The 26554-nt window shown below is 56.7% G+C and overlaps 1 protein-coding gene across 1 annotated transcript in view; it reads left to right on the forward strand.

The window, feature by feature from the left end:
• LOC122383499 (ankyrin-3-like) overlaps positions 1-15725 on the forward strand; it is a 247678-nt gene extending 231953 nt beyond the window's left edge. Inside the window, exons 43-45 of the mRNA XM_043370002.1 lie at positions 12606-12650; positions 13512-13556; positions 14389-15725. Of these exons, the coding sequence (XP_043225937.1) occupies positions 12606-12650; positions 13512-13556; positions 14389-15710 (1412 nt within the window). The 3' untranslated portion in view covers positions 15711-15725. The remainder of the gene's footprint in view (positions 1-12605; positions 12651-13511; positions 13557-14388) is intronic.
• Positions 15726-26554: the final 10829 nt, after the last annotated feature.

The raw sequence follows: 26554 nt of genomic DNA on the forward strand, positions 1-26554 counted from the left end.
GCTAGAAATGGAGTCTGGCATTGGTCCAAGTGACGCTGAACTAACTGAGAAAACGTCTGAAGAGTCACCGGATCAGGAGGAGTTCAAAACTACAAGTGATATGGCTCTTGTGCTAGAAGGGATCGATATTTCTCCAAAGAAGGACTTGAAGTCAGTGGAACAGGACGTGTCTCCGAATGAGGCTGACAAGCTGCTCAAGTCGACTGGTGAGAGTGATGTTGCTTCTCCAAAGACCAGTGTAAGCTCCCTCGATGAGGCAGCTTCCTCACCAGATGTGGCGCTATCAGCTCAGACTGACCCTGTCAAAGAGGCTGATGACGCTTCTGTTAAAACCTCAGTAACAGAAATCCCTAAATCAGCTGAAACTGTCGTAGACACGGTAACAGAAACAGTTAAGACCGAAGCTCGGTCAGCAGAATCATTCATGCGGGGAAATGAAAATAGAGGTTTGTTACTACTCCAGGAAGCTGCAGATACGCTCAAAGAATGCTCCAGCCAAACGACTGAACCCATTTCGGAGAAGTCCCAGTCCCAGGTATCGGAAGACACATCAAAGCCAGCTCGTCAACTTGCCGGTGATGACCAATCACCGTGCCACACCCCACCTTCCAGCCCAGTTGAGGAACCCGAAACTTCCCGACTGTTAACGGGTTCCTTGAGCGCGGTCACTCAAGAGGAGGGTGTCCCTGATGTGACCGAGGATGTTGTGCGGGTGGAATCTGACGCTTCGTCTCCGGCCTACTCGGCGGGCTCTGCTGATTCGGAAGGCGCCCCGTCGGCTGCTTCTCGGGACGCTCCGTCAGTCGGAGTGCCATCGGCAGTGTCGGCGGAGGGGATATCGGCCAGCTCCAGTGACCACCGCTCTGTGGAGTGGCCTGTGAGCCGCGTGCTGCATCAGTCGAGCTCGTCATCGCTGGCTGCCGAGGCGGCCGAACAGCTCCCGGCAGAGCCGACGCCGACTGAAGAGTTCCTCTCCCAGTCGCGCACAGAGACGACCGTGCGGGCGGAGCTCGTCGAGGAGGTTGTTCACGTGACAAACCGGATCCAGTTCCGCTCCGGCTTGGTGGCGAGAGACGTATTCGACTCGACGGCATCAGACGTCGGGCCGTGCAGCGCGGAGAGCGTGGACGGCAGTCTGGCCGAGTCGCTGCCGGAGATCGTAGACTGGCCGGAGGATGTGGAGGGTGCCGGTGCCGAGGAGTCGAGCCCCGGGGACTCGAGTGATCCGGCCACTGCTGGAGACTTTGAGATCGTACCGAGGTTCGTTGATGAACTGGACGTCGTGCTTGCTGAAGAGGAGTTGGAGGCGAGAAGGGCGGCCGAAGAGCTGGCCGCGGGTGACGCAGCTGCCGCCGCGGCGCTTCCAAAGTCCGAGTCTGACGACAGGATTGTGGAGACCTTGGAGCGGGGTCGGCGGACTCCAAAGCTGGACTTGGAGTCGCGCATGTCGTCCATCGACGAGACGTTCCGCGACGACCGTCTGACGGTGCGCAGGATCGCCGAGTGGACCGCCAAGTCCCCGATGGACCCGAGGGGCGAATTCGCGCGGCCGATGCCAAAGGATGGTGCCAGTCCCAGTTCGGTGACCTGCCAGCCGCCGTCAGCGTCCAGCGAGGCCGAGAGGTGGGGTGATGTGTCCCCGCAGGCCGAACTGTCAGCGCCGGCTGTCCCTGACGACGGTTCCTCGACCTCACCCTCGGCAGTGGAGGATCCTCGGCGTGAGTCTCCCACATCAGCCGAGGAAAACCCAGAGGAAAAGAGTGTCATGACCTCGTCTACCGGCTGGGAAGGAGTGGGGTCTTCGGAAGATACTTTGGCTCAGGGCCTCAGCGACTGGGAGGCCACAACTAAGCTGACTTCCGTCATGACAACTTCCACGGGATGGGAAAAGATATCTATGAGCTCATCAGAGGAACCGATGAGCGGCAGCGTTACGGCTGTGACTGTCGGCGACACTGGCAGTGGCTCGGCAATAATTGTGCCATGCACAGACCCGAGTAAGGAAGTCATAGATGTACTTACATCAGGTCGTGGCGAACAGCCCGAAGAAACCAAACGAGACAGTACTCATTTTGAGGAAACGAAAACGGACTCAAGTCCACAACCTCTGGTCAAAACAGAGGTTCCTGCTTTGGAAAGCACACTTGCAGAAACGAAAGGTGACGATGAGGCTGGCGAGCCTCTGCTCGGCGCAGAGGCTCAGTCAGCCGAATTGAGTCATGATTCTGACAGAGCGGAACAATCCGCCACGGAGCAGATCAGCGTGGTTCTGAAAGAAATCAAACACGGTAGGCATGCTGACCACTACAGCTCACAGGACAACACGGAGCTGTCTGAGTCTGCGCCCATCAGCATAACTTTAGAGAAAACTATCATGCAAACTAGCACGGAGCAGCCTGAAGAGCCGGGTGAAGATTCAATTGACCATCCCGAAACACTCGTAGAGACAACTTCTGCTTCTGCTTCTGATGCAAAATCAGACAATGTAGATGTCATATCTTCCCATAGCGTTGAAACAATAAAAGATGTGATGAAAACACCTGTGAGGCCTGAACAAATTGCTACGGCTGAGGCTGCAGAAACAATGCAGGCAGTCGCTGAGTCTGAGCTAGAGTTAACAAAGGAATCTGAAGAGGATGCTGCGCAATCTGGATCCCCTGCTCCCCAAGAAACTGGATCAAAACAGAAGACTTCAGATACGACGACGGTTACCAAGCGAGTTGCGTTCGCAGAAGACGAGAGGACAGGAGTGGCTATGGGAGAGGTGAGGAAGGAATCACTGAAGGAAGTTGTTGAACCAGTCACTGAAACACAAAAAGCTACATCTGAAACATCGATAGAGACAGACATAAGCATCACTGATGCAGCCACGAGCTCTCTGATGAGTGGCACACAACCAGTCGCCGAGACAAAACATGATTCTTCTGAACCATATGATGAGGACACAAATTTCTCCGAAATAGCTTTTAAATTGAAACAAACCACATCCTCTCAGCCCACTGAAACTGACGAGCCATCTACAACAGAAACAATTGCCGTGGTATGCTTACCTTCAGAGCATGAACAAGACGACAAGGAGAAGCACGACGCTGAAAGAAGAAGCCCAACTGAGGAGGAAATGATTGAACAGGCTGAAGCGCTTCAGTACATCCACCTGGAGCCCCAGACTCCGTACCAGACCCAATCAGCTCCACTAAAAAGCGAGGATGAGCTACCGACAGTCTCAGGCTTCGAATTTAAGTCTGATTCAGAAGGAAAACCGAAAGAGGTGAAAATGCCAGAAGCTGATCACTCAGAATTGGATAGCAAAGATCTAGGAACGAAGTCAGCTGGCGATCAAATCGAAGAACTGGACGCAGAGAGTGTGGACGTTCCAGGTACGCTGGCTGTCTCTCTCACAGAGGAGGTTTCTGGTCACTCTGCTGGTCAGCAGAAGCAGTCTTCGTCGTCCTCTGCCCCAACCGAGGCCCTGATGGCGGTCCTGGAGACCAGCCCTCAGGAGAACACGGAGGAGATGATGTCTCAGGTGTGGGATCTGGGCTCCTCGCAGACGGAGGCTCCCTCAGACAGAACATACGGCGCTGACGAGATGCAACGAGTTGAGAGGAAGCGAGAGAACTTCTCGGACACCGATGGCGAGTATGATGAGATGCCGGTCCTGACTGAATGGCTGGAGGAGCCTGCTTCCAAACCAGGCGACGAGTGTGAGATGATGGGAGGTGTCATTAGTCAGCAGGAAGATTCCCCCACAATTCTTGCGTCGGAATCGCCGTCGGATATCGGCACAGTTGAAGATCCTACCGCCAGTACGCCGCGCGAAACAGCGTTTGTAGCTTCAGCTTTACAAACGCGACCCAAAGATGACGAGGATCAGAAAGAATCGGTAACAGCTGCAGAATCTTTAATGAGATCTGAAGAAGAACAGCCTCCTGCCTCATCAACCTCCGATTTGACGCAGCCGGACTCGCTGTCGCAGTCTCCGCATGGAGTGGCAGCTGAGCCCGCTGCCCTCGATTTCCCACCATCGGCACCTCCAGCTGAGGCGGATATGGTAACCGAACCGCCGCCGTCGCCAGCCGATACGTCTGCCCGCAGCGAAGCCTTGTACGCAGAGGAGATCATCTCCCGTGAATTGGCCCGCTTCCGCGCCGCCCGCCAGGCACAGGCAGACTCCTCTATGACTCCTCAGGAGCTGCAGGAGCGCCTCAGCTCCGACCTAGCCGAGGCGCTGGCGGCCACCCCGCCGCGCACACCAAGCAAGGAGAAGCCTGTGGCGCTATACCTGAAGCCCGGAGCTCTGATTCGCGTCCGTGTGGAAAAGCGTCCCAGCACGGGGAAGCGTGTTACCGTGGTGACTCGAACGGTGGAGCATCCGACGGTTAGCCGGGCGCAGGAGCACGCTCACGACGCGGCGCCGGAGCCGACTCACCACGAGGAGCACAAGGAGATCGAGGAGTTCACGGAGTCTGACCTGACGGCGCTGCTGGCTGAGGTGCAGCAGATGTCCCGCGAGATCCGGCGGGAGGTGCGGGAGATCCGTCCCGGCATCCAGCTCACTCCGACACCAGACTCGACGCCGACGCCGCTCTCCGAGAGCAAGGAGCTGGCGGTGATGATGAAACAGGAGCTGGGAACGGTAGACGAGGAGCTCGATAAACATCAGGCGGAGGGCGATGAAGCGGGAGATCTCACTGGAGAGACTCGTGACGTGGAGAGAGATCTGGGACTGGAGAGCGTGGGTAAGGACTCTGAAACTTCTTATCTCAAACTCGCCGGTGAGAGCGTCAGAGAGATGCAAGCAGATAGGCGACAGGTCTCAGCTGACACGACAATAACCGAGAAAAGCTGTACGTCGGTTGACACGACGGTGGAAGAAACCACTATTTCTGAGTCTCACACTGTAACCTCAGAACACATTGCAACTCGAACTGAGGTAACTAAGCATGTTGAGTCATTTACTATTGAAGACACTTCGTCCGATTTTGAAAAGCTGATCGAATCCAGTGGGCACCAAGTTCAGTTAGAAACGAGAGCTGACACCGCCGGAGAAGTGCTTGTTACGATGGATTCTACGATGACATCAGATGAATCGTTGGTCTCACAGATGCAAGTCGGTGAAGAGTTTAAGATCACGAGTAGGTCACAAACTATATCAGATGACAAATCAGGGGAATTGACACTTGTCACCATCGAAACTAGCTCAGCTACTGAACCGAAAATTGATGAGGGAGGCAAGCAGGGAGTGTCTGAGGCCCCGGAGCAGATCGTGGCGGGTGCTGACACTCAGGAGCCTGTCCAGTTCCCCGCTCAGGTGGTCGATGTGGGCAGTCAGGCGTCGCGACGTTCACCTGGTGACGAGATTGGTGACCCAGGGATGCACGGTGTGGTAACAGTGGCGGCCTCGACTGTCGAACTGGGATACGACACGTCGCCTGACGCTGTGACCTGCACAGTGGTACCAGTGACAGAGGGAGGCGATCACACTCAGACGTCAGAGACCGCTGAGCAGGAACCGGAACAGAGAGATCCCGTGGCACAGTATGTGACGAAAATCAGCACTGAAGTGACTCGTGAAAGCCGGGAAGGAGACGACATTACATATGTTACTACCATCGCCCTCGACGAGAGAGATACCACACACGAAACTGTGCAATCAAAAGAGGGAAGAGGGCATTCTGATGAAGCACCCGATTTAATTCCTGCATCTGGAGGTGACGATGTTTCTACCGTCACGGTCGAGCCATCACCGGTGTCTCAGAGCGTCTCTTGGTCAGACCAGTGCCCCTCGGTAGCTCCGGCTGCAGGGGCTGCCGACAAAGCCGAGGAGAAGTCCACTGCGGTGGACTCACCCGAGGACGCGCCCGACGATCGTCAACGCTCGTCGGCTTCAATGCCGAGCACTCCGAGGCGCTTCCCCTCAGGACTGGCCACCTCCGAGGTGTTTATGCGCACGGTGGCCAGTGGTGATACGCTCCAGTTTGTGTACAGTGAGCCGGACCTCAGCGCCGGCCGACAGCCCAACTACTCTTCGTTTGAGTTCTTCCGCATTCGTCAGGACCCTTCTGACGAACGATGGAGTCGCTCTCTGGAGCGTCTGCGCTCCAGTGGCGAAGAGTCGTCGTCGGCGTCTTCGCAGCCGTCGATTGAAGTTCTCGCCTCTTCGGCTGTGCCATCGAGTCACGCCTCTGTTGAGTCGACTCGCGGCGCCCGAGCACGGCCGGGACCGCATGGTGCAACGCCGAGAAAGCAGAAACGAACGGTCACGGGTGGCCCGCGTCTGGAGAAACAGCCCTCTGGCGGATCCGCGAAATCTTGCAGCAGCAAGTCGACGTCGTCCACAGGTACCCGCTCTAGTTTCGTATCCACGAAGGAGGGAACATCATCCTCCCGTTATGAGGTGTCACACTGCTCAGCCGTGTCCTCCAGAGGTTACAATGTGTCATCGTCCTCAACCACGTCGTCTGGGCGCAGCTCCGCCTCGTCCGGAGTTGCTCCTCGCGCCACCTGCAAGCAAAGGCACGGACTTTCTTCCAGCTCCAGCTCCGGCCGCGATGCGGGCGAACTGTCGTTCGGTGACGTGGAGGCGGTGGTCTTCTCACCACAGACCCCAATGTCGGGCACCTCGCCCGACTCGAAGACAGAGTCGTCCTGTGAGGTGGACATGCCGTCAGCAGGCTCGTCGTCGACGACAACCAGCTCATCGCTACGCTCGGGTGGCCGACGCGTCGAGTTTGACGACTCCTCGCTGTCGCCTGACGAGTCAACCACCTCGTTGGTGACCCAGATTGTGCTCGATTCGGGAGCGTCGTCGGGAGGAACGGTGACTAAGGACGAGACGTCGACGTCTCCAGCACAAGCCGCTGCTGAAGCTGCGCAGCGCCACTCGTCTCCGCCGCGCCGCCATTCGCCGCAGCCAACGCGCGTCGCCTCTCCACCCGCGCCGCCCTCCCCGCCCAGGTCGTCGGCCGACGTTGTCACGCCCGTGTTCAGCGTCAAATCCAAGGTCGCTAAACGCATGCGCCACAAGTTCGAATATAAGCCCGAGAGTGGTGAGGGCGACTCCGAATAAAACACGAATAGCGCGCAACGGCGCTGCGATCGGCAGGGGGATATTACAGGGGATATACGTAGAAATATTTTGCTTCTGAGCTTAGCGATACCCCTTGGTGGTCAGAGCCTGTTTTCTGACGCTTTTGCCCCCGCGGTGCTCCTACGAGCACCGTTGAGCGTCAGGAGACTGGCTGGACTGTGGGGAGTCCCGCGGCCTGCTCCAAAGCAATGAGATTAACATCGCCATGCCTAGCTATCCGACGCCAAAGGGCGTCCCGTGCTGTGCTTCTTTCCGTTGTCGCTCTAGCGTAGTGTATTCTGAGGTAACTGGCGTCGGTCCAGGGTAGCGGGTAGCCGCTCTCGGCTGCCAGCGGTGGCGCCCAGCCGAGCAGTGAGAATGTGAGTGTCTTTCAGGGGCCGATGGGCGGGGTATGTGATAGAAGGATGGTACCCAAACCGCGCGGCTCCTGAGCCCGCAAACGCCAACTCTTATGACTGAATTTGAGCTCGCTCTAATACTCAGATGGTGTTCCTAGATGAGCAGGACGGGACTGTCCGTACCCACTCGGGTTGAACAGGGTGCGCGCGAATTTGTCTCTGAAATTTGTCTCCGTCCGCGGCTGCGCGGCTCCGAGCCGCCGCCGCGTCTCACCCGCACCCACCTTTCTCTCCCACGTGTCTCCCACTTCCTCTTCTACCCCTCCGTCCATCGGTGGCACCTGTTATCGTGTGGCACCCGCCATCCACCGGCTTCTCGCTCTTCGGCTCACGTTTCTCCTGTTCGGGCACAGCGATGCGATAATGACGCGAAAACCGTGGCTCGGCCTCGTAGGCGGCTCGATCGCGCCGCGCAGGGTACGTCTGCCGCAGTGGCTCTGAAACTTCCGATTTCATGGCTTGACGGAACTGTGACTTGCTGTCGTTAACAATCAAAATCCGGTAGAAAGCTTATGGCATCCCAGACACCCTGCTTCCCGCCTGGGCTGCTGACATGATTTAGAAGTTGCCGAGCCTCTGCGACAGAGTGGTGTGCATTTTTCTCGCCCGACTCCAACTGGTGTGTGTTTGAAACCCGCGGCCCTAGAACGCTACTGCTTCTCTGCCCGTGTACCTAGCGTTGCCGGTAGAAAGGCGATATACACATTGTTCCGTTTCAGCTGATCTGTGTGGTGCTGGGAAGATAGTTCTCCAAAGTGCCTTGCCACCAGCATTGACAGTCACTGACTTGGGCCGTAACAGTTCAACCGATACCTACTTACCTACTGAGGTGACTGGAATGCTGCTGGTTTGGACGCATTGGCGATTGACTAGAACTACGAAAGAAGGCGACAAATAGCGCCGAACTGGGAAAACACCGACGACATAATGATGGCTGGGAATTTGGAAATCAATTACATGGAAGTGCATACCGTGCATACAAATCACTGACTAGGAACACTGGTATTTTAAGAAACATTTTTGCAATGAGACGTTATTGTATATGTAGTGTAACAGGAATTAACAGTCAGATACTATTTTCTATCATATAGTCGTCCAAACGAATGAACTTTCAGCGTGTTAACTTTATTGTTTTTAACGGTTCAAGAAAGAATATCAGTGCCTCTACAATAGTATGATCTCATCTGCTGTCAACAAAGCGTTTTGCGTTCTCCTTCCAGATCGAAACTGACACTTCTGTTCAAGACGACGCTTTAATACCCAACACCTTATCCAATGAGCATATTTTGCGTAGTGTAGTCTAAGCGTAGTTTTCACTCGCCATATCGCACGGACCCTAGTATTCACTAGGTATTAGAGCCGATTTAGTTTCCGTTAGCTGCCGCCATGGGCTCCAGGTCCCCCGCCGCCGCCCCGACGGTTCCTGACCTGCAGATTGTCGACGTCGACGAGTCGTCGAGTTCGTCCGACGAGTCGGCGGAGCCGTCCCGACAGACTGAGCACGTCGACCGTCCTGAGTCGACGGGCTTCTCCCTGGCCCCACCCTCCGACCCCGGAAACGAAGGGGAGACGGACCAGGAGTCGCTGGGGTCGGTTGACGAGGCTGCGGCCGCCGCGGCTTCACTCGGATCCCGGGGAAGCGTGACGCTGCCCGACTCGTCGCCGATGGTGGTGCAGCTGCGAGAGACGGCCGGCGGGGGCGAGAGCGTCACCGTGCTGCCCGCAGAGGGAGAGCTGCGAAAGCTGTCGATGGCTGCCGCTCCGCCTGGAGTCACTGATGAGGAGTTCTGCGAGGATTCAGAGGAGGAGGAGAGGAAGGCGCCGCCGCCGACGCCCGGAGAGCAAGCCACCACACCGGTGGATGACGCTGACACCGTGACGTTCGTGGCCGGAAAGCAGAGGGACCGACTGTCCGTGCCCGTGCCGGAGGTGGCGGTTACCACTGATGAGGAGGAAGTCACTCCCGAAACGGCGTCAACCTCGCCGCCAACTGCGGTCACGTCACCGGTGGCCAAGACCGGCGGCGCGGTGGCCGCAGCAGCGAAGCCAAGCCGTCGGCGCCGCGGTCCCCGCCGCCGCAGCCGGCAGAAGGACCGCGGACAGACGGTGCCCCAGCAGATGACGTTCATCGTCCCGGGCGGTGACGCCGACTCTGATGACGCCCAGTCGCCGCCGGCGCCGGCGCCGCGCCGTCGGCCCGAATCGTCCTCGAGCCGACGGTCCCGTCAGACGCCGAGCCCGTCGCCGGAGGTGAGCGCCGTGCAGCGCCGGCTGCACCGCTGGCCGGAGGGCTACTGCGGCCTGGAGGAGCTCTGCGGGCTGCCTACCGACGAGGAGTACCTGTCGGGCGGTGAGGACCCGGCTGTGGGCCGCTCGGCCGCGCGCCAGAGACCCTCGTTCTCAGCGACGGCCGCGGCGGCTGCGGCGGCGGCGTTCTTCGCCCGGCTGGAGGATCTGACGGGGCGCGTGTCCAGCCTGGAGACGTACCACGACCCGGACCAGGAGCTGCGTGAGATCGTCGAGACAGCGCGCCGCGAGAGTCTGAGTGTGCAGGAGGTGCAGCGACTCCCCAACACGGACGGCACCGACCTGGACACGGACTCGACCGGCTCAGAGGAGTGGGATCTGGACACGGCGCTGCGCCGACTCTCCACAGTCCCGAGCCCGAACCAGGCGGGCGACAGGAGCCAGTCCACCGGCGACTCGGACCTCTCCGACGAGGAGGGCTGGAGCCTCCAGGAGGCGCTGCGCAGGCTGAGCGTGGACGCCTCCCTCCTGCCGTCTCCGAGGAGGAACATGGTTCGCATTTCGGACAAAGGTGTCAGCGAAGAGCCTCTGCCCGAAGGGATGCAGCCGAAAGACGAGCTCAGCACTGGCGAGGACACCGAAGGAGAAGACATTGAAACGGATGGTTACCTCGGGATAGCCGATATGCCTCGTCGCCCGTCGACGCCCGGTGTTCACGCGGCCCTAACCCTCCTGGAGTCTACTCTGGTCGTCATGGAGGATGGCGAGAAGCTGCGTCGTCGTGGCATGCCCGACTTCAAATCTTTCTCCATCGACGTTCCGGAGCCAGCTCCGCTGCGCGAAGGGGAGACGTTCGTGGCGCTGCCGGGACGAAAGAAGCGCCGCCAGAAGCTGGACGGCCTCGACCTGGCCTCCCTTCTGACCGACACAGAGGAGGTAGCCCTGGGCGAGGTGTACCGCAGAAGGAGGTCTTCCGTTATGGTGGAGTACCTGCTCGACCTGACTGAGCCGTCTGCCAACGCGTCTGGTCAGGAAACTAAGCGCAATAAACAGCAGAAGGAAGTGAGCGGCTCTCAGGAGTCGGGCAAACAGGAGCAGACGAGGCGCCGGCGTCAGCAGGGAGCGACGCCGGAGGCCCGCGCGCTGCCTGGTGGACGGAGGACTGAGACAGAGGTTCCTCAGGCCGCCGGTAGACGGCGCCAGGGAGGCGAGGCGCGGCCGGCGGCTGGCGGGAGGAAACCGGCAGCTCGTGGCGGCAGAATGCAGAACGGAACCAAGTAGACGATTGTTTTGCTGTAGGCTTAGGTTGTTCGTAGTTCTTTTTGTTTAAATAGCAACAAGGAATAGAGAAGCATTTCACTTACGTTTTGTATTTATCAATCCTTACAGCCATCCAGGTGTATATATTTCCTTTCTTCCGATATTTATACTCCGCTTATAGGTGAGCAAGTTATGACACAATAATATCACTCACATTGACACAACGTCCGCACCACATTACCACGTTCCCAAACTCTCTACCAGCTTACCAGTTAGAGCACCGTGCCAAGGAGGGGCCAGTGCATCCGAGTAGCGTCTCTCATAACACCGAGCAACCGTCCCAGAGCACCGAGGGTCACTGTTCCGAACCTCCCGCCCTTGTAAACTGAGCACCAGTGGCACCACGGTAGCACCGACCCCAATCCCCAATCACTGACACCGATCACCGACCAACGTCACCGACCACCGGACCATTTCAACAACGCCGTCCGAAGACGACTTCCACTGCGCGTACCGAGTTGGCGCGCTATCGGACACCGAAACACTACCGAGAAGCACAGAATCCTGCGACCATGCCTGGGTGTCGGACGGAGCTGCGACTGGAGGTGCAGAGCCCCTCCTGTGTCTCTGCGCTGTTCGTCAGCTTCCACAAGACTGTCTGCCTGGGAGGTGCCCTCGATCGGTCTCCGCCGCCGTCCCCGCTGCCGCCGCCGCTGCCGCCGCGGACGCTGGTGCCGGCGGGTACCGTGCAGCAGAGACTGGAGCGGCTGTCCCGCCGCGCGGCGGTTGTCCCGGAGTGTCCTCTGAGCCGCGCCGGACCGACCCGGCGCTCGCTGACGTACGCCGACTGCCGCCGCTTCTGGGACCGCCGCTCAGATGGTACGCACCGCCTCTGAGCTCTGCGCCGCGGCCAGGTCAGGGTGGGAACAGCGGACAATCTCTGGGTCAGGTCAGGGTGACACAGCGGGCTATCTCCGGGTCAGGGCCTGTGGTCAGGTCAGGGTGGGAACAGCGGGGCATCTCTGAGTCAGGGCGGTCGGGTGGGTTCTGACGGGGAGGGCTAACAGGAGGGCAGGTCAGCAACACACCTGTGGCAGGCTCCAGTGTTATTAGAACGGTGTTATTAGTCCCCGCAACCTGTCACATATTTTGGGGGGAACAGGTCAAGTAAAAAAGTCAGTGGGATGAAGCGTAGAACTTGCTCGATAGGACCGCAATAACTCAGTATAGCTGCACGATTTTGTCATACCATCCCGCTAACAGAAGTCGGGACTAACACAAATAAATATCCTTAAGCAATTCTTCACACAACTTCTGAAATGCGGTCGCAGGGCCTCTTCAGTCGCCATATAGGTATCTCTTACCTACCCTCGCTGAAATATCCTCAAAATAGCCACGTCTGCTCCCTTAGTTAGTTTCTGCAAGTCTCATATGAGTGCAAATACAGGGGTGAGGTGGTACCTACCTGTCTTCTGCTCTCCTCCCAACAGGTACGTAATCACATCTTCAGAAATCTGCTGATGATCAGTCGTCCAAAGCTCAGGTAAGTCAGCCAGTCATTGCGTACGTCGTGCAGCGCCAGTCTAATTTCCCTCTTCCTTGTGTTTCAGGAGATCTTCAGAAGTCCGAGGCTGCGCAAAGCGTCGAGGAGAAAGGTATGTACCGAGACGAATCGAACTCGTCTTAGACACTGTTTATGATTTAGTGGCCGTGTACCAACTGGGGCGCTCGAATGCTGGTGCGGCTGACTAACCTACAAGATAGCAATAAAGCGGGTTCTCAGAAGAGAATGTTTATCAAGTCACCGCCCACGCCGTGACAACGGATACAAATTCTGTAAAAGTTACTTTTAAACTTAGCTCAGACTCGATTTGTTGACTAGTTAGCCCCTGCCACCATTCGAGCGACCCAGTAGTCGGTCCAATCGGACTATGCTATCTCAAAGGCCCTCTCCGGAGCCTTTAGTCGGCGCGGGCCCTCAGAGGGCCGGCCTCTCACACTGTGTGTCACCTGTCACATGGAGCGAGTGATCCTGCCTTACCGTGATGTGTGAGCGGGTGTCGACCTCGTGACATACCGAGCGTGTGTTAGCACAGAGAGATTGGTCGAGCGCTGCCAGCTCCAAATGCCTGCAATTCCATGCGATGAATGAGTGACCTCTCCTCTGTCTATGTGAGTGAGTGAGCTGGTTCCTTTTCACCGTGAGTGAGTGAGTGCTGTGCTCCTGGTATGAGCGGTGTGGAGTGCCCCACTGAGTGCGTATGATTGGCTCGTGTCTGTCTGTTCGTCTGTTCGTGATCTCTGAGCCCACAGGCCTGCAGCTGGCAGCAGGGTGTGAGAGTGTGAGAGTGTGAGAGTGTGAGAGTGAGTGCGCCCCCTCCCGCCCACCTCTACGGCAAACCCAGTTAGCACAGCGCAGCGTAGTTTACCTATATCCGCCGAGCTCGGCCGACAGATGCGCCGCCGGCGGTCGCTGCTGTAACTGCTAGTTGGTCTGACCAGCTGCCTTCACACAGATGTTTCGGCAGATGGCGCGCCGGTCGCCTCCGCTCCGCCGCAAGGTACAGGTTCGGGCGCAACAATGTTCCACTTTGTTCTCGGACAAAATTCGCTATTTTCTCGACAATATTCGTTATTTTCTCATGTGACTGGAGACGAATTTGGTTCATTTGTTCTGTAAGTCGGGATTTTTGCTTTTTCATAGCATCATTGAGAGGCCATGCCGGTTTTGGGAAAAATGGTCGATTTTGCATCGTTCTACCGTCATTTTTTTCGTCATGGTCGACAAGCATTAAATATTCAATTACCTTCATATAAACTTTATATCATATTGATGTTTTTTTATTATATTCTGGATTAAGTACTTGAAGTAAATTCCGAACAAAGTGGACATTGATTGCGGTGCGTGACCACTAACCCGAGTGACGTCCCGTAGCGCTAACACTCGCCATTTGTGAGGTCGTCTCCGCTGAACCAGCTAGCTGGGTTCTCCGACCCGCCTGGTCGCTCCGCCACCGAAACTTTCTCACACCGAGCCGGCACGACTGTCAGACTCTCTCCACAGTGCCAACGTAGTGCCCGTCTCACACTAGGTCCACTCCGTAGTTTTCTGGCGGCTCGATGCAGCTCTATTTCCAGTTGTGTAGTCTCTCCAGTTTCCATTGTGACTCGATTCTATCAGATTTCCCTACATAAAGGCAGTGTTTGTTTCATCCAAAGTAACTGAATGTTTCCAAATAACAGCTCTGTCTGCCCGATAACACTGCTCGATCCATAGTCGCGTTTTCTTGCACGCCAATGTGCTCCCAATCGCCTGTCGTAACACAGTCCACTTTTCAACAGTTGCTAACGACAATGCCACCTCTGTCGACTCTTCGCACTTGTCCCACGCAGTTGTTTGGCAACCGCTAACCACTTCTGAGCTCGAGATGACGTCACCATTGCCTCCGGACGCCGCTGATTGGCTGCCGCTGACCACCTCTGAGATGACGTCACAGCTGCCGCCGGACGCCGCCAATTGGCCGCCGCTGACCATCACGGAGGAGTGGCCGGTGACGTCACTCGCCGGGGGACCGCGCGGCCCTCGCTGGGCGCTGTTGGCTGTCGCCGACCGCGACCTTCTGCCCGTTGACCTCGCCGGTGACCTCGGTGACCTGGGGCTCTCTGGTGACCTCGGTGACCTCGGGAGTCTCCCTCGTCACTCGGATGATACCGCCACAGCCGTGCCGACATCCGCCCCTCCTGTCCAGAAGCCCCTCCCTGTTGACGTCACGGCTGACCTGACGGGTAACGTCACGGCCTCGGTGAGCCCTCTGAGCGAGTTCGCGGACGCGGCGGCCGGTCCGGCCGGCTGGGACTCCTCGGACACTGAGGGTGAGACGGCGCCGGACATCAGCCTGACGGAGCTGCCGGCTGGCACCGAGCTGGACCAGGACCAGTGCCGGCTCATCAGCGTGGCGCGACAGCTGGCCGACGTGGCGGAGGGCCTGCGGAGGCTCTCCCTGACCGAGGAACCTGAGCAGGACTGGGCCTCTCCCGAACGGGAGGTGGGCAGAGATCCACTCGTGGGGGAGGAAAGCGGAGGTACTGCCCTTGGAGAAGACAGAGATCTCTTCCAGGCAGGCAGGATCTCGTCTCAGAGAGAGAACATGGTTCCCTCTGTGCGAGAGGTGGACGGCTCTGTGAGGCGTTCGGCGGCAGCGTTCGGGGGTCCGTTGAGCCTCGCCAGCGGTCCCAGCCCGCCGGGTAGTCCGCTGGGGGACGCTTCGTGGGGCCGCGGCGGTCTGTCCGTCGGGCCGCCGACCCTGAGCGGCTCGGAGGAGTCCCTGGGGCCGCACATCCAGCGTACTGACTCCACAGAGGAGGAGGACCAGGGGCCGGTGTGTGCCCAGGTGCGGCTTGTGGTCAGGACCCGCTCCCCGGGCTGCGAGGCCGTCGAGATCCGCAGCATCCGACAGTTTGTGAGCGGGGAGCCGGGCCGGTTCGAGCGGGCCGTGCGCGCTGGCTCGGCGGCGGCCCGGAGCCCGTCCGCCGGCTCTTTCGAGAGCCAGAGGTGTGTGACTCGCGCTGAAGTGGCGGCCAGGTCTGCGGAGGCGCAGCGTCCCGATGACCTGGGACTGATGGCCACTCTCCAGGGAGAAGGTCGAGGTAAGACGCGATACTCTGAAGACAGAGGACGGCGACGTGGCCGGTGTGCCAGAGTGGGGTTCCCTTAGCTAACCCAGTGGATGCTCTTTCCTTCGCCTGCAACCAGCGCCCCTGGTTCGTATGCAACGTTTGTCTGGTGCTAGAGTTTGTCTTTCGTCGTATGTTGCTAACCATTAACACAACAGGCGATATTTTATGCATCTCTGGCATGGAATATCTGCTGTATTTTTGTGCATCAGCGAAGTTTAATTTCCTTCCCCAAAGATGGTATTTGGACACCGATTGCAGAAGTCTGTGGACGTTCAGGTCTAGGGTCAGTGTCTTCTCTGTCGCTTCTGTGCTCCTGGTGATCTGTGGCCCTACTCCGTGTGACTGGACACTTTGGTGTCTGCCGTCTCTGTTTCCGCTCAAACGTGTCTGTGAACCAGTTGGAACCTTCGGCGCCTCACAGGTCGAACACTGTCTTTATGTTGGGAAATCTCGTCAGTTCTGTACGGCAGCATTATGACACACTAGTTGGCACACCGTCGCTCTCTGGTGGTCGCGGTGACTATATTTGTAGGGCGGTCATCACGGTTATGTTCTCCTCTGTAGCCATCTAGTTTCGTCTTGGTCTGTGGCTCCGGCACTGCATGCGCCGGACCCTGCACGGTGTGGAGTGCACTAACCGCCGACAGGGCGCGGCGCCCTGACGCCACGCTCGCCTCTCACCCAGCAGGCGCGGCCGGCGCGGCCGGCGGTGGCTCGCCGGGCCTGCGGGGCGCCGCTGCCGCTCGGCAGGCCGCCCCGGAGCCCAGCCAGGCGCTCCGTACGCCCTCGCCGCCGGCGGAGCGGCCCGCCGAGGACGCGGCCGGCCGCCAGTCGGTCTCCTCGTGGGCGTCGTCCCCACCAGAGCTGCTGGACGACTACCCCCGGCCGTCGTCCAGCCGCTCCCCGTCGGTGACGTCACGCTCACCGTCTGTGACGTCATCGGCCAGTGACGTCATGGAGCGTGTGCTGCAGCCGGACGTGATCGCGGGCACTCCGGAAGCGGAGAGCTATTTCCGCGATCAGTCGCGCAGGATGTTCAAGCACGCGCTGCGCGGTGACCTCGATATCGACGTGGATGATCTGGACACGCTGGCCCCGGGCTCCGGCCTCTATGTCATTGAAGGCGATGACGAGGGCGACGACTCTGAGGTGGTTGTCGTCGAGGGGGGCCGCGGCGTTCCTCTGCCGGGCGCCGGTCTGTATGTGAGGCACGATGGCCACGCGGCGGAGCCGACCCGCGAACTTGATCAGCCGGGTGGTATCACCGCGCCAGAGCCCGCCCAGGCCGGTGCGACGGGTAGGGAGTCCGACAGTACCGTGTCTCCGGCCGCTGACGCAGGCGCCGCCGCTGCGGCGCGCTCGTCGAGCTTCGAGCGCCTGTACGACGAGATGGAGCTGGCCGCCGTACCGGGCGCCAGCGCCGTCTCGGCGGAGCAGCTGGAGGGCCGCATCGGCGACCGGTTCGACACGCGTACGCTGCCGCGCGCCTCCAGCTTTGAGGACGTGTACCGGCGCGCGTTGGACGAGGACGAGGAGGCCACCTCTGAGCACTCGGACGAGTCAGACGCCACCTACCCGTCCGTCATAGCGGTTGAGCCTGCCGCCGCGCCACCAGACGCACCACAGTCCGGGGACGCCGGCGGACCGGCTGGTCCTCAGACGGCGGCTGCTCCCGAACCGGCCACCGAGCTAGGCTTGGACTCAGATGATGAGTTCGAGTTCCTCGAGCGACAAATGGCGGGCGAGGAGCCGATTGAGGGTGGCTCCGGCGAGGCCATTGCTGAGCACCCTGTTCCAGTCGACCCGGTGACCGATTCGCCTACAGAACTAGGTACCGCTGTAGAGCCCGACGCCGGCTCCGGCAGTGATTTCGAACTCCTAGAGCGGCAGCTCTTCTCTGAGGGGGACGACGTCGATGCTGATGAGGAGTTTGAGAGACTCGAGCGGCAGCTGGCTGCCGAGGACGCAGCGCGCTCTGCCGCTGGTGTCGTGACTAGCGGGACTGCTGATGGCGAGGGTACGAGCGGCGTGGGTGCCCAGCCGGCCGAGGAGGGCGGTGCCGAGGAGTCGGTCGCTCCCCCGAGTCAGTCGCCGCCGGTCGAATATGGTGCTGGTGTCCCGGAGAGCTCGCCACCCGAGCGGGCCTCTCCGGAGCCGCTGGTTAGCACGCCGACTGGTGGTCGTCGGGCAGCGCCCGTGCAGCGTCACGAGACGTTCCACCACGTACCGCGCGTCACCGTCACCGACGCCGACGACGTTCGTGACGTCACCGACGGCGGCGAGGAGGGCGTCGTCACCGAGCCGGACGAGGAGAGCAGTGACAGCGACCCGGGCGGCGGCCGGCCCATCATCGTCGAACTGGCCGATGACGATGACGCCACAGGTAATCCGTGACCTGAGCGCGTGTCGTCGTGACTAACACCGCCCCGGCCGCCTGGCCGCTCCTGTCTTCCACTGGGCACAATTTAACTGAAAAGCCGCCCGCTGCGCTGTATCTGGGTTTGCCGTAGCTGTGCCCCGTGTTGCGTGTCTGCGTGTGAACGTGCCAGTCTTTACTAGCCCACTGCCCTAACGTGGTGTTTGCAGGTTATACGAGTACGCTATGCTGCGTATTATGTTTCAGAGCACTCATCTGTGTTCCGGCACCAGGCGATTAGCGTCGTTTGCCAGTGTAACTGCGCGATGCGCACGCTGCTCTAATAGGTGTCTGTGATTCTTTCTCTCCTTAGATGTTGTGCATGTCAGCGCGCACGCTGGGCTGGATCTTCCGGCCCCTTCCGCCGAAATCGAGTCCGACTTCGGCCCGATGGTCACCAAGTTTAGCGAGATAGACACATGCATTCCACATATCGATAGTGGGATGGAGGCTGCCGCCGCGGCTGGCTCCCGCCAACCCCTTCACATCACTCCCCGACCCCTTCGATCCACCTCGCCCAGCAGCTCCGCGTCTGAACTCGATGTCGAGGACTCGCGACCGCGGCGGAAGAAGTTAAAAAAGAAAAAGTCTCGTAGTTCGCAAAGTTCGCAGACCGGTGATTCGTCGTCGTCATCTTCTGACGAGGCAGAAGCTGACGCTTCACACAAACAGTCTCCAATTAAAAAGATCAAAGCGTTCTTCACCAGATCTCCAAAGCACAAGGACGGTTCCCCGCAGCGCGCGGCGCCCGCCCCCGTTGAGGCACCGCTGACGTCGAAGGTGGGCAAGGTCTCCATCTCTGGCGGTGCTCAGGGTGGCTCGGCCGGTGGCGCCGCACAGGGCGGCGCCGGTGCGGGAGGGAAGGATGATAAAGGTCGTGGCACTGGCGGCAACGCCGGCGGCGGATCCGGTGGAGGGGACAAGGACGGCAAGGATAAAAAGTCAGGGAAGGACACGGCAACAGAAGATAGCTCTCATGAAAAGGACGGAAAGAAGAAAAAGAAACGGGATAGTTCGTCGTCATCAAGTTCTTCAGAAAGTGAGGATGAAAAGAAAAAGAAGAAGGCTAAGAAGTCGAAGAAGCCGGCGATAGAGGAAGAGGTTAAGGAGCTGATTGTACCGGCCGGTGGCGTCCTCGAAGTGTACAGCTTCAAAGACGGACAGAGCCGATTGGTAGTTACGAAGGACATCACCAACGAGCCCCAGGCTCGTATCCCCGAGGGAGCTAAGATCGTGGTCGACAAGCACCCGGACGGCTCTGACCGCCGAGTCTGGACCCAGTCGGTCGACACGGATGCCGACATTCAGCTCACTGAGACGGATGACATGACCACTGAAACACTTAGCGACGGAACCATTAAGAACACGTATCGGCCACGACGCGGCTGGCGCCTAAGGCTAGGAGAAGGTGACGAACCGGACGGTGCCAAGAAACCAAAGAAAGAAAAGAAACGCAAAGAGAAGAAAGAGAAGACAGAAAAGGGCTTCTTCGGAAAGCTGTTTGGTGGCCGGAAACATGGCGAGTATGAGGTGAGCGCGCCTCACCCAGACGAGGCAGTTTCAGGAGTCCAGCTGCGAAAGGTTGAAGGGCACTCGGAAGTCGATGGAACGAAGCGGAAGAAGAAGCGCGATTCCTCGTCTAGCAGCTCTAGTAGCAGTAGCAGCAGCGACAGCTCCGGTGAAGAGGGGCCCAAGGGTAAAAAGATGAAGATGAAGGTGCTTCTTTGCAAGCTCACCCCACCGAGACCAGACTTTGCCATCCCTGAAGAAGCGGAAATTCATGTAGTGGATAGTCCGAACAAGTCCCGTGATCTGGAAATTGTGTGTGATATCACCAATAATCCGTACGCTTTGGTCCCAAAGGACGCGCAGGTGGGAACGGAGCGCACGTCTGATGGAAAGCAGCGTCAAGTGTGGCGTAAGACGGTCAAGGCTGAGCCCAGCGTCGTCCTACCAGACGTGAAGAAAGCAGTGGAGAAGAGGGAAAAACGATCAGATGGCAGCATTGTCACCATTTACATCCCGAAGAAGAAGTGGGACTTGAAATATTACAAGGAGGGTCAGACATCAACTGGATCGGAAGAGGAAGTCAGCGAGTACGAGTATCACACCCAGGCCGATGGCAGTGTCAAGAAAGTTAAGAAACCTAAACTCGAGACAAAGAAAAAGGCGAAGAAGCCTCCCAAGGAGAAGAAAATGAAGATGGAAAAGCTTGTAAAAGCCCTCGTGAAAAATCCAGATTTCAAAATTCCAGAGCGTGCTGATATTGAAGTCTTGGAACACCCCAACGGCAAGCGGGAGCTGTTGGTTGTGAATGATATCACAAAGCGGAGGGCTCCAAAGCTGCCTCAGGGTGGTGCCGTCACCACGCGCACTTATCCAGATGGCAAACAGAGGAAGGTCTGGATAAAAACTGTGCCATGCAACGCCTCTGTCAAGCTGCCAAACGTGCGGAAAGCGACCGAGGAGCATGTGCGCCTGCCAGAAGGTGCCTCGAAGGTTATATACCGTCCCAAAAAGAAGTGGGACTTTGATCTAGTCACTAGTGACAGCTCAGCGAGCAGCGAGTCGTCCTCAGAGAGTGACGATGACAGTAAGGAACTCAAGTTTCCTGGTAAGAAGATCGAAATTCAAGAGCTCATCGACAGTCTCGTTGTCGCAAAACCTGATTTCGAGATCCCGCCGAAGGCTGAGATCGAAGTGCGCGACTCAGCCGCTGGCAGACGAGAGGTTTATATCCGAGACGTGGCTGGAGGCAAGATACCTCAGGGCGCAAGCCTGCGAGTGGAAACGCTGCCAAATGGGAAAGAGAAACGCACATGGGTGAAGACAATCAAGGCGCGACCTGAAGTTCCGCTTAGGAACGTGCGAAAGGCGGTGGAGACTGGTGGTGACTTGCCGGATGGAACGAAGTATGTTCTGTATAAGCCGAAGAAGTCATGGAAATTCAAAAGTGCCAAGAAAGTGGACACCAGCTCAGATTCCGATGCCGAGAAGGTAAAGGCCCAGAAAATAAAGATCAAGGGTCACAAGATCGAGATGGTCAATCTGCTCGACAACCTGCTGTATCACAAGCCCAATTTCCAGATACCTCCACAAGCAGACATAGAAATTCATGACCTTGACGCGCAGCGGCGGCAGGTGATCATTCGGAGTGACGTATCCGCTTCAAAGCCAAGTGGCGCCGAGGAAACCACCCAAACTCTTGCTAACGGGAAGCAGCGGCGCGTTTGGTTCAAAGTGCTCGAAGCACGCCGTGAAGTGCCCACTCCTAATGTGAAAAAGGCCACAGAAGAGCGAATCACGAATCCCGATGGCTCGTCTTACATTGTGTACAAGCCCAAGAAAGCGTGGCAGCTCTGGTACGATGACAGCTCCTCTGAGTCTGAGGACGAGGCGCGAGAGCTGCACATCAAGGGCAAAAAAGTCGAAATGGAGAAACTGCTCTGTGATCTAGTCGCACAAAGGCTCGGATTCGCTGTCCCGGTTCATGCTGTGATCGAGGTGAACGACCAGCCCAGTGGAAAACGCTCGATTCTTATCCATGGTGATGACACCGTTCCGCCGCCCCCAGGTGCGCGGGTTGTTGTCGAGGAGTTGCCTGATAAGAAGTCGAGAACTAAATGGTCCGTGACCATGCCGGGTCGTGACATCCCCCTTCCGAATGTACGGAAAGCAACTGAAGAGATGGTGAAGAATCCCGATGGTTCTGTGTCCATCTTCTACCGGCCAAAAAAGCAGTGGAGATTCCGAGCGGAGTCCAGTGACTCGGACGACGAGACCAAGCCGTCTTCGACCAAATCCAAGAAGGTGCAAATGGACCTTCTGCTGTCCGATCTATTTGTTGACAAGCCTGACTTTACGATTCCTAGTAACGCGCACTTTGAAGTGCACAATAAGCCATCAGGCAACCGTGAAGTTGTTATTAAATCAGACATGACGGAGGCTCAGTCCTCAGTTCCCCCGGGCGCAAGGATTCATGCTGAAAAGGTGCCTGGTGGAGGTGAACGCCAAATTTGGGTCAAAACAGTCACTGCTAAGCCGGATGTACCACTTCCCAATGTTCGCAAGGCACATGAGGAGATGAGAAAGACTTCGGACGGTGGCAGCGTTGTCGTGTACCGCCCTAAAACCCAATGGCGATTCCCGTGGCTGCACGATGCCACGTCCTCGGAAAGTGAGGATGAGAAAGACAAAACCAAAGAAAAGAAATGGAAGATTGATGATTTGATTGTCACTTTACTTCCAGGAAAGAAAGTGAGCATTCCGAGCAAGGCTGAAATAGAAGTTCACGACCTTCCCAACGGTCAGCGAAAGCTACTCATTGTCAATGACATTACGAAAGAACTTGATGCGCCTGTTCCTCGCGGCGCCAAGGTGGTGAACGAAAAAGTGGACAAGAAAGATAGGAGAGTGTGGATACAATCTTACGATGCCAACGCTCGTATCAAGCTGCCGAACTTAGAGAAAGCTACCGAACACGAGTTCACTCTTCCTGACGGGACAAAGAAAACCGTTTTCAAGCCCAAAAAAGCCTGGAAAACGCGATTCGCATATCACTCGTCGTCGTCGAGTTCAGAGTCCGAAGAAGACATTGACAAGCCAAAAAAGCTAAAAAAGACAACCAAACTGAAGGGTGGCAAAGTCCGAATGGATCATCTTCTAATGGATCTGTGCTCCCCAATGCCCAACTTCGACATACCAGAGAAAGCGGACATTGAAGTACATGACAAGGCCGGTGTACGACACCTAGTGGTTATACATGACATTACGTATGAACCAGAGCCCAAAATCCCTAAGGGCGCTGACGTCCGTAGTGAAAAGCTGCCAGATGGCACCTCCAAGCAATGGTGGACCAAGACTGTACCAGCAAATGCGAATATCAGGCTGCCGAACGTTCGCAAGGCCTACGAGTCGCAGACTACGACCCCAGATGGAGTCACAGTGACCACATACAGACCCAAGAAACACTGGAGTTTCAAATGGGGAGCGGCAGGTACGAGCTCTTCAGACTCAGAAGATGAAGCAAAACCCCGCAAACCCAAACGTGTTTCTAAGATCAAGGGACAGAAGACGCAGATGGATCATCTTCTCATGGAGCTGGTGCCACCAATGCCCGACTTCGACATCCCTCCAAAAGCATCTGTCGTGGTACATGACCAACCAAGTGGAACTCGGCGACTTCAAGTTGAACATGACATTAGCTACGAGCCAAAGGCAGTCATTCCAGCGGGAGCTGAAGTCATAACTGAAACTTTGCCAGATGGAAAAATCCGCAAGGTCTGGACGAAAACAGTGAACGCCAATCCCAAGATAAATCTACCCAACGTGCGGAAAGCATATGAAGAAAAAGTAACCCTTCCAGATGGTTCAATCCATACCACTTACACGCCAAAGACAAAGTGGAGGCTGAAGTGGGGCGAACATTCCAGTTCCAGTTCTGATGACTCAGACCTAGAGCCACCGCAAAAGCCCAAAAAGCGTGTCCGAATGAAAGGGAAGAAAGTACAGATGGATGAGCTACTGATGAAGCTCTGCCCACCTAAGCCCGACATAGACGTACCGACACACGCCGATGTCGAAGTTTACGACCATGCGAACGGTACTAGAAGTGTGCACATCGTCCATGACATCACCTACACGCCGAAGGCGCCGGTTCCGCCGGGCGTGGAGCTTAAGACCACTGAAGATGCTGACGGAAAGACGCGAAGGCTGTGGGTTAAAAAGCTGAACGCCGATTCTAGTGTGGCTCTGGCTAACGTGACAAAGGCGTACGAGACACAGCACCGCCTCCCGGACGGCACGGTGGTCACCACTTACCGGCCAAAGAAGGGCTGGAAGCTGGTGTGGGGAGCTGAACGCGCCGCTTCATCTAGCTCCTCCGACTCTGAAGACGAAAAGAAGGAAAGGAAAGTGAAAATTGGAAAGCTTCTTGCAGACCTGGTGCCACCAAAACCCGACTTTGTGATCCCACCGCGTGCTGATATCGAGGTACACGACCTTCCCAATGGCACGCGTCGTCTGGTTGTGGTCAACGACATCAGCACGGATGCCAAAGCAATCGTGCCTCCTGGAGCACGTGTGACTACCGAGACTATTCCTGGCGGTCGCGAAAGAAAGGTTTGGATCAAATCCGTTGATGCCAATGCAAGCGTCAAACTGCCGAATGTAAAGAAAGCCACTGAAGAGCGAATTACGCTACCCGATGGTACTATGAAGCTGATTTATCGGCCGAAGAAGCAGTGGAAATTCGATTTAGATGACACATCGTCATCGGATTCAGACACGGAGCGTTCGAGGAAGGAAAAGAAATTTAAGAAGACTGGTACTTTGGATAAGTTCAAGTCATTTTTTGGCGCAAAAGGTGACATCAATGGATCAACTGAAGTGGATGCCTCAGTGAAGGTTGATTCTGGAATGACCAAGAAAAAGAGCAGCTTCTCGTTGTTTGGGAAAAAAGAAAAGAAAGCCAAAGTGCAACTGGATGAACTTCTTGGCCAAATGGTTCCAAAACCGGCCCTGGGCACGGTACAGGTCCATCCTAACTCAGTGTTTGAGTATGATGGGAAGCGCCTGTGCATCAAGTCGGAGGTCCCTGAAATCGAAGCACCACATATCCGCAAAGCTGACAACATTACCATCAAACCAATCGACGATGGCAAACTGCTGGCTACTCAGGTGGTAGAGGCACGTGCCAGCATCGAAATACCGGAGATGGAGGGAATCGCAGTGGAAACCTCCACTCTTCCCGATGGAAGTGTCAAGAAGATCATGAAGCCGAAGGCAGGTTTCAAATGGCCTCAGTTCAAAATGCCTTCAATCGATCTTCCAGACATAGAGCGGCGGGAAGGGTCGCCAGACTCCAAAGAGTTTGGAGTACGGTTCCCGTCTTTCGGAAAGGGCAAATCAAAGGTGAAGCTTCCCAAGGTGTCAGGGCTGGGCGACATGCTCTTCCAGATTGTTCCTCCCGGAAAACTTCCTAAATTAAACTTCAAGGACGACTCTGCGGTAGACATTCTAGATGTGCCGTCTGCAAAACGACGAGAGATAACAATCCGTACCGAAGTACCAGAGAGTACTGCACCAACTCCAGGGATCAAGATGAACGTTGAAAAGGTGTCCCTACCTGATGGATCCTTCAAAACTGTGTCAACCCAAAAACTGGACGGTATTTTCGACGTCGTGTTGCCGAAGATAGACGGCATCGACATGAATGTAGAGACGCTGAAGAACGGTGATATAAGCACCACTTATCGTCCCAAAGCTGGCTTCAAGTGGCCCTCTCTCACAATGCCTTCCCTGTCATTTGAAGGTGGTGCCAAGTACAGTCCAGAGACTCAAAGGAAGGAAAGTGTCTCTCTCCAGGCAAAGAAGCCAAAGGTTTCTGGGAAATCGCCGAAAGCTGGTACAATCAGTGACCTACTTGCCTCCTTGATTCCAAAAGCCAGCCTTCCCTCCATCCGGTTCAATGACAGTTCGTCTGTAGACGTTATCGAGCTACCCTCTGGTAAACGCCAGCTGGTGATCAGCACTGAAGTGCCTGAAGCTGAGCTCGGTGACCTCCCTGCTGACGCAGTTGTCGAGATGGAAGTCGCGGCCAACAGCACGAAGCGGAAGGTGTGGAAGCAGTACTTCGACGTGGACGCCGACTACCAGCTTCCAGAATTAGACGGCATTGAGCTTCACGAGGTGACACTACCTGATGGCTCAGTGAAAAAGAGCTACAAGCCAAAAGGGAGCTTCAAGTGGCCTGATGTCCATCTACCGAAATTCCATCTTCCTGATTGGGAGTTCCGTTCGGATCGAGGCCGCTCTCCAAGTCCCACCAAAAAAGATGACCATTCCTTTGGAATCAAAATGCCTTCGTTTGGCTTCAAAAAGGGGGCAAAGTCGCCCAAAGTTGATGGAATTGATGGTTTGTTGTCATACATCTTACCCGACAGTGAACTATCCAAGGCAAAAGTTCGTGACAACTCTGAGGTGGAAATTGTCACCATGCCGAAAATGAATGGCCGAGAAGTGGTTATTCGCACTAAAGTACCTGAAGCGGACGTCACGAAGCTTCCAGCGGGCGCCGACATTGTTGATATGAAACTGCCGAATGGCGAGGTCACCAAGATGTGGAATCAGACTCTGCAAGGAAACACGAACATTCCAATTCCGCAGGTGAACGGCGCTGATCTTGACGAGATCAAATTACCGGATGGGTCAGTGAAACACTTGTTCAGACCGAAGACTGGCTTCGCATGGCCGAAAGTCAGTCTGCCATCGCTTCAGCTGCCCAACTGGGAGTTCAGATCTGGTGAGGTGTCACAGCCGAAGCCGAAGGCTGGCATTGAAGTCCATATGCCTTCACCTAGTGTACAAACAAAGAAACCGAAGAGCTCTGACATTGGCGACCTTCTTGTAGACCTCATACCAAAAATGAGGCTTCCGTCCCTACATTTCAGTGACAGCTCTTCCGTT

This window comes from Amphibalanus amphitrite, unplaced genomic scaffold (assembly GCF_019059575.1).
Source record: "Amphibalanus amphitrite isolate SeventyFive unplaced genomic scaffold, NRLGWU_Aamphi_draft 000165F_arrow, whole genome shotgun sequence".
Classification (NCBI taxonomy): Eukaryota; Metazoa; Arthropoda; class Thecostraca; order Balanomorpha; family Balanidae; genus Amphibalanus; species Amphibalanus amphitrite.